The sequence below is a fragment of the Choloepus didactylus genome, chromosome 21, assembly GCF_015220235.1.
Source record: "Choloepus didactylus isolate mChoDid1 chromosome 21, mChoDid1.pri, whole genome shotgun sequence".
In the NCBI taxonomy this organism is placed as follows: Eukaryota; Metazoa; Chordata; class Mammalia; order Pilosa; family Megalonychidae; genus Choloepus; species Choloepus didactylus.
The window spans coordinates 45092918-45104979 of record NC_051327.1 but is presented as its reverse complement, the minus strand read 5'-3'; the positions used below and the strand labels follow the sequence as shown (position 1 = coordinate 45104979).

Sequence of the window (12062 nt, the reverse complement as noted above, 5' to 3'; positions counted from 1 at the left end):
AAGGTTGCACATTACTGACAGTGTATGAGAGTGCTAACGAATTGTGGTAACCTTTTTGTTTTAAATTTAGTTATTGCTTCGGGGGAAGAGGAAAAGAGATTCCCACTTAAACAGCTGTCTTGAAGCATCCTTGTGAGCTAGGGCATAATTATTTCCTCTGCTCTTGGGACATTGATGATTTCTGTCCAACATTCCCTGTGAACTCTGAAGCAGTGGGGGAACAAATAAATGGTGGGGGACCGAATGGAGACAGCAGAAAGAGTTACCAATTTTACGCTGTTGTAAAACAGAACCGTGCTTTATATTTAACACATAACGCTGTAGCTGGTTTTATGTACTCTTGATAGCTGTATATAGTTTCCGAACGTGCAACATTCTTCCCCTCTTAGAAACTGAGGGGAGGAACCCATCTCTCTCTTTTCTGATTTCTCACTCCAGCATCCACACTCACAGCTCTGAGGCTTTTGGGGAAGTCACCCCGTTAAGCCTTGAGGGTAGGATTATCTTGGGCTTCTATGAGTATGATGGGTAGATATCCTAGGCTCCTGGGTCAGGCAATCTGGTGTGAATCCCCCGGCCTGCCCCTTTTCTATACGTTAATTACCGGCTAACCTCAGTTTCCTCATTTATCTTCAATTATAATATTGGTAAAAGCTCTTTGACTAAGTAATACTCTGACTCCAAAGGTTAATACGAAGGGGAACCCAGCAACTGCTGAGCCCTGTCTTGGAATCTTCAGGGCTGGACGCAACCAGCTTTTCCTACCCGCCTTCTGGCAGTGGTAGGAGGCGGCTCTTAGCACTTTAAATCACCCAGGACGGAGAAAGTCCTCCAAGAAGAAGGCGGGGCCTGATGAGAGCGGGGAGGAGAAAGCTTTGGCGGCACTCTAGCCCGCCGAACTCGCTACCCTCTCTCCAGGTGGGCTCCGTGATTGGCTGAAGGCCGCCGCTTGCCCTTGCGACTTCCGGGGCAGAGAAGCTGGCTAGAGGAAGTACGACTTCCGGCGTGAGGTAGAGCGGTCGTGCTAGCCTGGCCCGATGGCGACTTCGGTGCTTCACACGAGGTTGCCTGGGAATGCGGGCGCTTCGGCCTCTGCTGTCAACAAGCTGGGGGCGTCGAGAACTGGGTAAGGGTCTGGGCTCTTCCTTCTACGTATCTGGGATCAAAATCCCGGACCGGGGTTAGGGCAGAGAATCTGAAAAGGGTCTGGGGCAATAATGGAGTGGAATGGGAGCAGGGGGTAGAGGGTCATCCCAGGTTCTCAAAAATGAGACCATGTTGTAGGTAATGGAGGCGAGAGGGAGCGCTGGAAAAACGAGCCCATTCTCTGTTCCTGAGTCCCTCTTTCTCCCACTGAGCTATATAGCGTTTCGGGCCTAGAAATGGCGTTCATTCCTTTTACTCTTTCCTCCCGTTTTTTTGCTCCAGCTTTGGAACGAATTCCTTGGGCTATTTGTATTGTCAGCCAAATGCTGTCACTGATAGCAAATTGAAGCTGAAATTTTTTGTTTGTTTGGAATTTGACATAACACTTTAATAGCTTTTTCCTTGCACTTAACATTTAAGGCTCTGCCTCCCTTAAAACATTTTGTTTTAATAAGTCATTAGTAGGATGCTATGTTTCTTCAATAAGCTGCTCTGTTTAAATGAGTCAAAACTTGAAAAATACTTAGTGTAATAACATTCGCTATATTTATTGAATGCCTACTCACTGTGTTAAAACTCCTGAGACAGGAGTCTATCAAAAGAGGCAAGTTCTGTCTGTCCCTGCTTTGGAGGAGCTTACGGTCTAGGAGAGAAGTACAGTAAATAGGCCAATAAATCAATGAACAAGATGAATTCAGATAGTGATAAGTGCTGTGAAGAAATAAAACAGGGTAATGGGAGGGGGAACGGAGATGGGGGGTACATTAGATTTCTGGTGGGGAAGGCCTCTTTGACATTTGAGCTGTGACTGGAATGGAGACAAGAATCCAGCCATGTCTATATCAGAGAAAAGTGTGCAATAGAAGGAATAGCAAGGGAAACAGCTTGAGGCATTTGAATAACAGCAGGGACACTATGTCTGCATTAGAACAAGTGGCTGGAGATGAGGTTAGAGGGGTAGGCAGGGGCTAGATTATTGTAGGACCTTGAAGACAGTGGTAAGGAGCTGGATTTTAATTCCAGTAGCAAGAAGACATTAGATGGTTGGAGACTACAGTGGCATGATCTGTTTTAAGTTTTTAAAAGATCATTTGATCACTGTGGCGGCTGAGTAAAGAATGAATTATTGGAGGACGAATGTGGAAGCTTTTGGGGTTGTCGCACTGAATGATGTTGATTGCTTGGTTCAAGAAGTATATTATTCTCTGTCATGCACTTAATAGCTTGATAATCTTGGTTCTACAGAATTTCAGATATGCTTGCAGTAGAGAATGATTTCTTCAGTTCTCCCCCAAGAAGAACTGTTCGGTTTGGTGGAACTGTAACAGAAATCTTGCTGAAGTACAAGAAGGTAAAAGAGGAAATAACATGTGATTGGTTTTTTATTGGTCAGAATATAATCATAGATGCTATACTAAAGACCAGTAGACATGATAATATGAATTTTAGATAACAGCCTTGAAATCAAATAGTTAATAAGAGCAGATGCTGTCAGCTCAAAATTACGGTAATAACAAGTCTTTGCTGAGGTTTCATGTTTTCACATGCTTTATTTACAGCCTATCTTTGAAAAACTTTAGGAGGTGTTAGAATAGAAAACCATTAGAACATTTTATCTTCCTTAAGGAATTATCTAAATATTACATAGGGACGATAAACCAGCTCTGCTGATAAGAGTTTTTGTTTGTTTGTTAGCATTAGTTTACAAATGATGCTATTAAATCTCGTCAGTGGAGGGAAAAAATAAATGACTTTGCATATATATGAAATATCCATTTATAGCCATATATATGAATGGATACTATCTTAGTTCCTCTTTAATTAGATCATTGCAGTGAAGTTTTTTTCACATATATTTTGAAAATCATCAGAGTATCAACTGTCATTCAAATGTCAACACACAAGTATGTATCTTAGCTAAATATGAATGGCTTTTTAGTTATTTGTCATTTTCTTTTATTCAACGCCCTTGGCCCCTTTAACATGAGTTTCTGACTTTTTGTAGTCATGATTTTGTAATCTGCAATTGTGTGAGTTACAATGTCCCCTTTATAATTTTGTCACATGTTAAGGTGTAATTAAAAGTCATGCTGTTGATCTTTTATAGGAAACCAAAGCAAGCATAACTTCATTTTTTTCCCCCTTCTTGTTAAGGGTGAAACAAATGACTTTGAATTGTTGAAGAACCAGCTGTCAGATCCAGACATAAAGGTAATTAATTTAAATTCTGTTTGGTCATTAGCAAATTATCACGACTTTGTGCAGTCATTGATTTGTACTTTTGGTCCTTTTCCATACTCTCAAACTTGCTCTCTCCAGGATACCTTCTTATTTTAATGCAGTGGTTCTCAGCCAGGGGCACTTTTGCCCTGGAGGGGACATTTGGAATCTGGTAATGCCTGGATACATTTTCTTTGTCACAACATGGTAGGGGGAGGAGGCAGCTGGAATCACTTCTGGCATTCATGGGGTGGATGACCGAGGTGCTGCTAAACATCCTACCATATTTTAATCTCTTCCTTTCTGACACCTCTTTCTCCTATTCAGGTCATAAGTCTGTCTCTAATGCTAATTCAAAGACCACAACAAAAGATGACTTCTCTTTCAAGCCATTTACCTGTTACGTAGTAACAACCAATAAGTTTTGGTTTTCTTTTCTTCCTTCACTGTCCAGTTTGGAAAAGAATAGTTTCCAGTTGGCTGGGGTAAAATGATCCATTTGTGTGATCTTGAGCAAGTTGCTGAACCTCTCTACCCCTGTTTACTTCTCTGTAAAACCAGGAAAATAGTAACTCTTATCTCATAAAGGGTTTTAAGAAGATTCCTTGAGGAACGCTTAACACAATCCCTGGCTCATACTAAGGGCTTTGTAATTATTAGCTGTTGTTACTGCTGATGTCTGCACTTTCTCACTTCCCATTCACGTTTAAGTCTACTGCTACCAGTGACTTCTTACGTGCTGATTCCAGTGGACTTTTTGGGTGTGATTCTAATTCTTGTAGCAGTTGACACTTTTGGCCAGCCACTTTATAAAACAACTTCTTCAGCTTCTGTGATCCTGCTGTCTTCTGTTATATCCTTATCTCTAGTCACTCTCTGGACTGATTCTTTTTTTTAAATTTGGTATTGATTGGGTTTCCAAACTTGACCACCTTCTCTAAATTCTTCCTGTGCAATCTTATACCCTCAGGGCTTTGAAATCCACCTGTATCTTGATAACTCCCCAATTTGTGTCTGTAGCTCAGATTGGTCTTGTGGGCTCCAGATTTGTTTCTTAATTGCCTTTTGGATGTATTATTTACTCAGAAGTGTAACAGATGCCCTTAACTTAGCCTGTCTTAAAACTAGCTCATCACCTCACTTCCAAAGCTGTACCTTCTGCAGCCTTCTTTATCTTGTCGAACTGAATTTCTTGCTTACCCAGTTCTTGAGCTAGGAACATTGGATTCTTTCTGGACATTCCTGACCCCTCATATCCATTCACCTACCACATCCTTTGGAAAAAACCTTTCAGGTCTTCCTGTTTTGTTTGTGACCTCTTGTCTGGATTCTTGGAATAATCACACACACACACACACACACACACGCAACCAACCAAAAAAAATGTTTACTCAACAGTGTAGCTTAAATCATCTCTAAAATACATTTCTAAGCATGCCACTGCCCACTAAAAAATGTCAGCCCTATGGAAAAATAAAGATACCAGCTTCTTAGCATGACCTGCAATATTTTTTTCTGTTCTGTTCTTTTTTTTTTTTCCACCGTCATTTCTAAACATTTCATGTGTAATCTTTTGTTTGGTCTCAGTAGATGTTTTTATTCCCTGAATTTGCCGGTTTTTCATCTTTATGCCTTTGCATATCCCTTTTCTTTCTGGCTGGAGAAAGTCCTTTGTACCCACTTTATTTGCTGACTACTTGAGTATGAACTTTGGCTACATTCCTCCTTCCCTTACTTGCTGTGTGACCTAGGGCAGGTTAGTGTACTTTAATGCCTTGATGTCCCTGAATGCGTAAGTGGTATTACCTACCTCAGGTTAATGGTTGTGAGATTAAATGAGTCACATGGATCTATAACTTAGAGTTACTGTCATAGAATAGTGTCTGGCACATAGTAAGTGCTATTTTAATGTTTATTCATTATCACTGTTACAGTTATTACCGTGATATACAGAACCTCACCTCTTCAAGACCCAGTTCAGGTGTGATCTCTTCTGTGGAGTACTCCCTGATTCTCTAAGCACATGTTGTTCCTTCATTCAGGCCATTCCCCACACTTTTAGCAAACCTTTCTAATTACAAAACTGGCTTTCTAGGCCCTGCTTGAGCTGATCCCTGTTTGCTCCACAGATCTGATCTGTCTTTTGCCTTGCTCACCATATGTTCCAGCTTTCCTGTATTACTTTCAGCATCCTGAAAACATACTTTTCCCTGTGTAAGGAAGATAGCTCCCAGAGACTACCCACTCTGTTTAAATACTCATGAGGCAGCACCTCCTCTCTGAAGCTTTTCCTGATCACCACCTTCCCCCACAGGTAGAAAGGACCATTTTCTTTTGTTTCCATTATACTTTATGTAAGCACTTCTCATTCTTGGTATCTTGACATACCAAGAATCTTATCAGTTGTATCTCTTAGTTCGGAGGTGTGCTGCAAGTAGTTTGCTCCTAGTAATAAAGTACTCAAGTCAAAGTTTGTGGATGATTTATTTTTATTTTATATTCATTTTTATTTTTAAATGTTATCCTTGTAATTTTGTCACACTTTCTTTAGTGTGCCTCTGGTCTTAGTGAATTGCATTAATGTTGTTATCCTTAATGGCTGTGAGCATGAAATTTCCAAGGTGTACATGAGCTGTGATTTACTTTATTTCACTTCCAAGTTGCTTGAGGTTTCGTCAGAAAATGTCAAATCCCCTGGAAGTTTATGTACAGATATCACATAGAAAGTACTCAGTGGTGAGTGAAGGTGGGGAGAAGGCGGAGAGCTTCCGTACATCCAGCAAGACCTTGTGGGAGAGTGGACAGAGAGCATAGACTTCGCCTTAGACAGACAGGTTGGAATCCTGGTTCTTTATTGGCTGCTAGGTTGGGCAAATTGCTTATTAATCTCTTTTAGCTTCAGGTTCCTCAACTGAAAAATGGGAATAACAGTAATCATCTTGCCGAATTATTAGGATTAGAAAAAGATGTATGTATGTTGTCTGACATCATGCCTGGCACATAATGTGTCCTCACTAAATGGCACTCCCTATTATTAGTCTGTCACTATAGGTACAACACTGTATTGCTTTTTTTTGCTACCATGCAACAAAACTTTTATTAACATTTTGAACAGGTTCAGCTATTACTGAAACTGGTAATTTCTAAACTTAAATTGGGGCATATGGCTATAGTGCAGAGTAATGCCATCATTGGGCCACTGTAATATCAGACTGAAGAATTAACAACCACTCCTGAGGCGCAGGACCAGGTGCAGAGTGGACTCTTTCTGGATGTTGTAATCAGACAGAGTGCAGCCGTCTTCCAGCTACTTCCCTGCGAAAATGAGCCTCTGCTGGTCGGGGGGATGCCTTCCTTATCCTGCATCTTGGCCTTCACATTCTTGATGGTGTCACTGGGCTCCACCTCCAGGGGGATGATCTTGTCGGTCACGGTCTTCACAAAGATCTGCATGCTCCCCTTCTGCATGCTCCCCTTGAGGCACAGGACCAGGTGCAGAGTGGATTTCTTCTGGATGTTGTAATCAGAAAGAGTGCAGCCATCTTCCAGGTGCTTGCCAGTAAAGATGAGCGTCTGCTGGTCAGGGGCATGCCGTCCTTGTCCTGGATCTTGGCCTTCACATTCTTGATGGTGTCGCTGGGCTCCACCCCCAGGGTGATGGTCTTGCCAGTCAGGGTCTTTACGGAGATCTGCATTTCGAGCTGTTGTCAAAGACCAAAATACCACGAACACCGTCAATCACCTGAATGCTGCCAATAGTTAGCCCGCAGCTCCAGTCGCCTCTGAATTGTATTGCCTTTTTTTTTTTTTAATTTTAATTTTTATTTGAGATAGTTCACATACCATGCAATTATCCAAAGATCCAAAGTGTACAATTAATTGCCCCCAGTACCCTCATACAGCTGTACATCCATCACCACAATTAATTTTTGTTCAATTTTTAGAACCTTTTCATTACTCCAGACAAGAAATAAAGACAAAGAAGCAAAAAAAAAAAAAGAAAGTAAAGGAAACTCAAATCCCCCCATGTCCCTAACTACCCCCCCTCCATTGTTGACTCGTATTATTGGTATAGTACGTTTGTTACTGTTTATGAAAGAACATTGAAATACTACTAACTGTAGTATATAGTTTGCAATAGGTATATATTTTTTTTCCTATGTGCCCCTCTATTATTAACTTCTAGTTCTGGTTCATGGAAGAGATTCTAATATTTGTACAGTTAATCACGGACATTGCCTACCATAGGATTCAGTTTTATACATTCCCATCTTTTGACCTCCAACTTTCCTTCTGGTGACATACATGACTCTGAGCTTCCCCTTTCCACCACATTCATGCACCTGAATTGTATTGCTTTTCAAAAATGTATGTGTCTGTCCTCTATTAGGTCTTAATCAGCATTAACCATTTTCAGAAATTAGGCCCTTTTCCTTATAGTTTTTTCTCATACATGTTTGTTGTATACAAATAATATCTTGTATTTTACATAACTCATACCATATTGTATACATACCTTGTTTCCTTGCTTTATTTATTTAACATTTTTCCCATGTCATTAAACATTGTGAACATTCGTTTTATTGCCTGAAAAATGTTTCATGGAATGGTTCAACCTTCATTTATGTAAAACATACCTCAATCCATTTAAAAGCATTCGAGTCCTTAGTCATATATACTACGTTCTCTGACCATAGAGAAGTTACTAGAAATCTATAAGATCTCTGGAAGGTTCCCAGCTATTTAGAAAGATGATGAATGGGTCGTCTTTGCTTGATTTTTGTTTAGCCATTTTTCCTTTGTTTTATTTTACATTTAGGCTGTTTCATTTTGTATTTTTTTTGTGTGTTTTTATTTTCAGTTTTGCTAATTGGAAAAAAAATCCTACCATGAACATATCTGGCCGCAAATCTTCAAAGCTCAAAGTGGAGTTAATAAAGGAAAGTAGATAAACATACTGCTATGGTGTTTATCAGAAAAGTTCCCAAGTTAATACAGATGGTCCTTGCTTTGCGAGGTAATGCAGGACCACAAAAATGACCATGCAAGCTGAAATTGTGCAAAGTGACCTTCATAATCAGTGGGGAAAATTACAGCTGTTTTGTAACCTTTAAATTTTTTTGTCAAAACATTAAAAACTCTTGTACTGATGTTTATAAATGTGTAGAGATATTTTAAAAAATAGTAAAACTATTTAGTTCACTATAGTTTCAAACATTAGAAACATTGAGAGTTAAAGTATTTTATTTCTTTCATAAAAAGAAATAGTTTTTATATAAAAAGAAATAGTTTAAAGAATGATTGCCTTCTCACATAATATGTAATACGGAGCATGCATCTCTTCTATGCCTTGGCGAATTGTCATAATCCTTTGTAAGTTTAGATCAGCTTCCAACATTTTATTCTTTGCACTTTTAATGTCATGAAATATCTTTGAGTTCCATTCATGTGAAGCTTTTTGCCAGCATTACTCTCTGGGACATCTTCATTTTCATCCTAACCACTTTCCTCATTAAGGTTGATCAATTTGTCTTCACCAAGTTTCTGTGGTTCCATATCTAGAGTCTTTCAAGTGACAGCAGTGTCACTATTGCACAATCAGCTGTTTCTTTCTAAAATTTTATTTATATTCCATTAGTATTTCACTTCCATTGTTATTATGTTTCATTTCTTTGCTGCACTCTCAACTTTGCACTTTGCATCTACTGTACTTTGAGACCAGGAGGCATACATGCCTTGCTGTCTGTATGGTGGAGTAACAGATGCACGGTAACCTATTATGGGCACACCTTGAAAGAAGTGATGTGACTTGTTATGAGTCATGATTCTCACCTGTTTTTTACATAGTGATTTGTGGGTTAAACAGCTTGCAGTGAAGTTTATATTTTAGGCAACTACTAGTTAACATGCCATGATGATGGAAGTTTGTCATATTGTTAGGAGATTGGTGTTATTTAAACTGTTGTACCTGAAATTTGTGCACATTGGAATTATGCAGAGTGCAAGGACTGCTTGTATTTCTACCAACTGAAGTTTGGGTTAAATAACTGTCTGATTTCTCCTTTTGTGGGAGAACTACACACTTGAGTTTAGAGAAAGTTGTATTTATTGATGACTCCAATTGATTAACCTAGATGGAATGTTATCAACATGCTTGCAGGTCAGCTTGAGTATAGAGAAAATGTAAGTGGCTGTTTGTCCATGTGGTCTTATAATATTTGGATCTGCTGTAATTCTGCAGTTTAAAAACAGTCTAAGTTGTCAACATTTGAGGTGTTTTCATATAGGGCAAACAAAAGCTATCAGGCATTTAATTATTTAAAATTACATTTAACTGACTTCTTTTTACTCCACATCAGTTACTAGATTGCTGTTTAATCAGGGGAGTTTATTGTCATCTTTCTCTCTTTTGTTATAAGCTAAGAAATTTCATCCTAATTTTGGCTTAATTCCAAGTTTGTAACGTTTTCCCCCAACTTAAATACTATTAATAGGTGATTGATGCAAGGTAGATGTTTTTCTTGTTATTTTAGAGGATTCATGATTTTGAAAGTACTTTTCTTTGTTCAATTCAAGGATGACCAGCTCATTAACTGGCTGTTAGAATTCCGCTCTTCCGTCATGTACTTGACAAAAGACTTTGAACAGCTTATCAGTATTCTATTGGTAAGTCCATAAGTTATCTCAGTGATTAATATGGAATTAAGTACTTTGAAAATAGTATATTTGTATCAATAAAATGTTTCTATTCTTCTCCCTTCCAACTCTAGAGATTGAAGTGGCTGAATAGAAGTCAGAAAGTGGTGGAAGAGTACTTGGCTTTCCTTGGTAATCTTGTATCAGCACAGACTGTCTTTCTTAGACCTTGTCTCAGCATGATTGTTTCCCATTTTGTACCTCGTAAGTGGTTTCTCGTTGCTGGCTTTGATTTTGATTTTTCTTTTTAAATATCTCTCTTTATTAAAATCCTACCTTCCCCATATGCTATTCAGGTTGCACCATCTTGGAAGATTTCAGGGTGCATATTAGCAGCAGTTCTGGTACATCTTTGCTCTCTACAGTGACTTCTGTGAAGGTGTTTAGATTCATTTGTTGCTGTGATTTTTTTGGAGTTGTAATTTGCTTTAGTGAGTGACAAAGTCTTAAGATCCTTACATAGGGATTTTTAGATTGTAAATTTACCATTGTGCAAAGTTCAGGCTTTGGAAAATAATAGCTTTTTTATATAGCTGTTTGTTGTTTAGATCAATGACAAGAAATTTTTTTTTCCTTTTCTCTCAAAAGCGCGAGTGATCATTAAGGAAGGTGACGTGGATGTTTCAGACTCTGACGATGAAGATGATAGTAAGTATAAAGATTGCCTCCAGTGTCTTAAGAGAATGCATGCTAAATGTTAAAATATACTTGCAACTCTGGAACATAGTCTAATAATTAGACTGCAGCAGATGGTAACCTTGAGGGACTCTTTTGTTATATTTAGCATTAATATGCAAAATTGCCCTAAATGCATTACTGGTAAAATTAGTCAATTTAGTTTTTGCTGAAGTTGGTTGCAGAGAAAAATCTTGAAATTATTATTTTCTGATAAATCTTTCAGTTTTGGTTAACAGGTATTTTTAGTTTCAAGTGCATAATTTTCTGGTTTTAAGTTTTGTTTTGATATTCATACTCTCTTTGTAGATCTTCCTGCTAATTTTGATACATGTCACAGAGCCTTGCAAATAATAGCAAGATATGTCCCATCGTGAGTATACTTTTGTTATTTATTTTGAATCACATGTTCTCAAGAAAATTATAATCTGTGGAAAATTATAAAATGTTAGTACCATCAAACCTCAGATTGTAGTGTGTGTTTTTGTGTCCTGTTGGTGAGCCATTACGTTTTACAGAAAACTGTGTTTTCTGTTCATTGTCTAATTTTTTCAAAACTTGTATGCAGATTGTCCCCCAAATTTTATATAGTGGTTGGAATTTTGCTTTTATCTTCAACAGATGTAATATAGAAAAATTTTCAGTGAGAAACCCCTGGGTGTGTTGTGTCATACCATATGAATAAAAATTGCCGTTCTCAGAAAAACTTTTCAGGTTTGTTGGTTTCTTTTGGAGGGGTGGCAGGACTTCCAGTTTATTGTCTGTTAGTTTAAAAAAATATCCAAGTTGATAATTTTTTAAATTCAAAATCATTATATGTGTAGTGGAAAATGTATAGATTTTAAACTGAAGCTCTTCATTTACCTTATGTGGGAAAAGCCTTTCCCTCTTATTTGCTTATTGGTATCAAAGTTAATATGCTTTCCACATATATCTAGGGAAGGCCCCCCCCCAACCCAAGTCATTAGGAATTTCTCTGATAAAACTATATGTTTATCTGAAGAATCAGTTGCTTAAAGTAGCAGCTGCTGTTTCCTGTATCTATTTGCTCTAAGAATGGAAATGTTATCTTCCTAGAAAGTTCAGTTAAAATTGATTGGTTGATTTCTCACAGGACACAGTGGTTTCTTACGCAGATACTGGCGGAAAAATTTCCATTTGTTCGAAAATCAGAGAGAACGTTGGTAAGAAATCTTTTTAAAGGGAAAATAATGGAAAAGTTCTTTTTTGTGTTTTAGTTTTAGATGATATGTGTTTTTCTTAAAGGTTGTTTCGTCTTTTAGATTTTTAAACCCAGGATTAAGAATTTGCTTCAGATTACTTTC

The 12062-nt window shown here is 38.2% G+C and overlaps 1 protein-coding gene across 1 annotated transcript in view; it reads left to right on the top strand.

The window, feature by feature from the left end:
* The first annotated feature begins 1002 nt into the window (after positions 1-1002).
* RRN3 (RRN3 homolog, RNA polymerase I transcription factor) overlaps positions 1003-12062 on the top strand; it is a 48660-nt gene continuing 37600 nt past the window's right edge. Inside the window, exons 1-8 of the mRNA XM_037814192.1 lie at positions 1003-1126; positions 2392-2497; positions 3301-3357; positions 9943-10032; positions 10137-10266; positions 10651-10710; positions 11047-11110; positions 11852-11921. Coding sequence (XP_037670120.1) covers positions 1038-1126; positions 2392-2497; positions 3301-3357; positions 9943-10032; positions 10137-10266; positions 10651-10710; positions 11047-11110; positions 11852-11921 — 666 coding nt within the window. The 5' untranslated portion in view covers positions 1003-1037. The remainder of the gene's footprint in view (positions 1127-2391; positions 2498-3300; positions 3358-9942; positions 10033-10136; positions 10267-10650; positions 10711-11046; positions 11111-11851; positions 11922-12062) is intronic.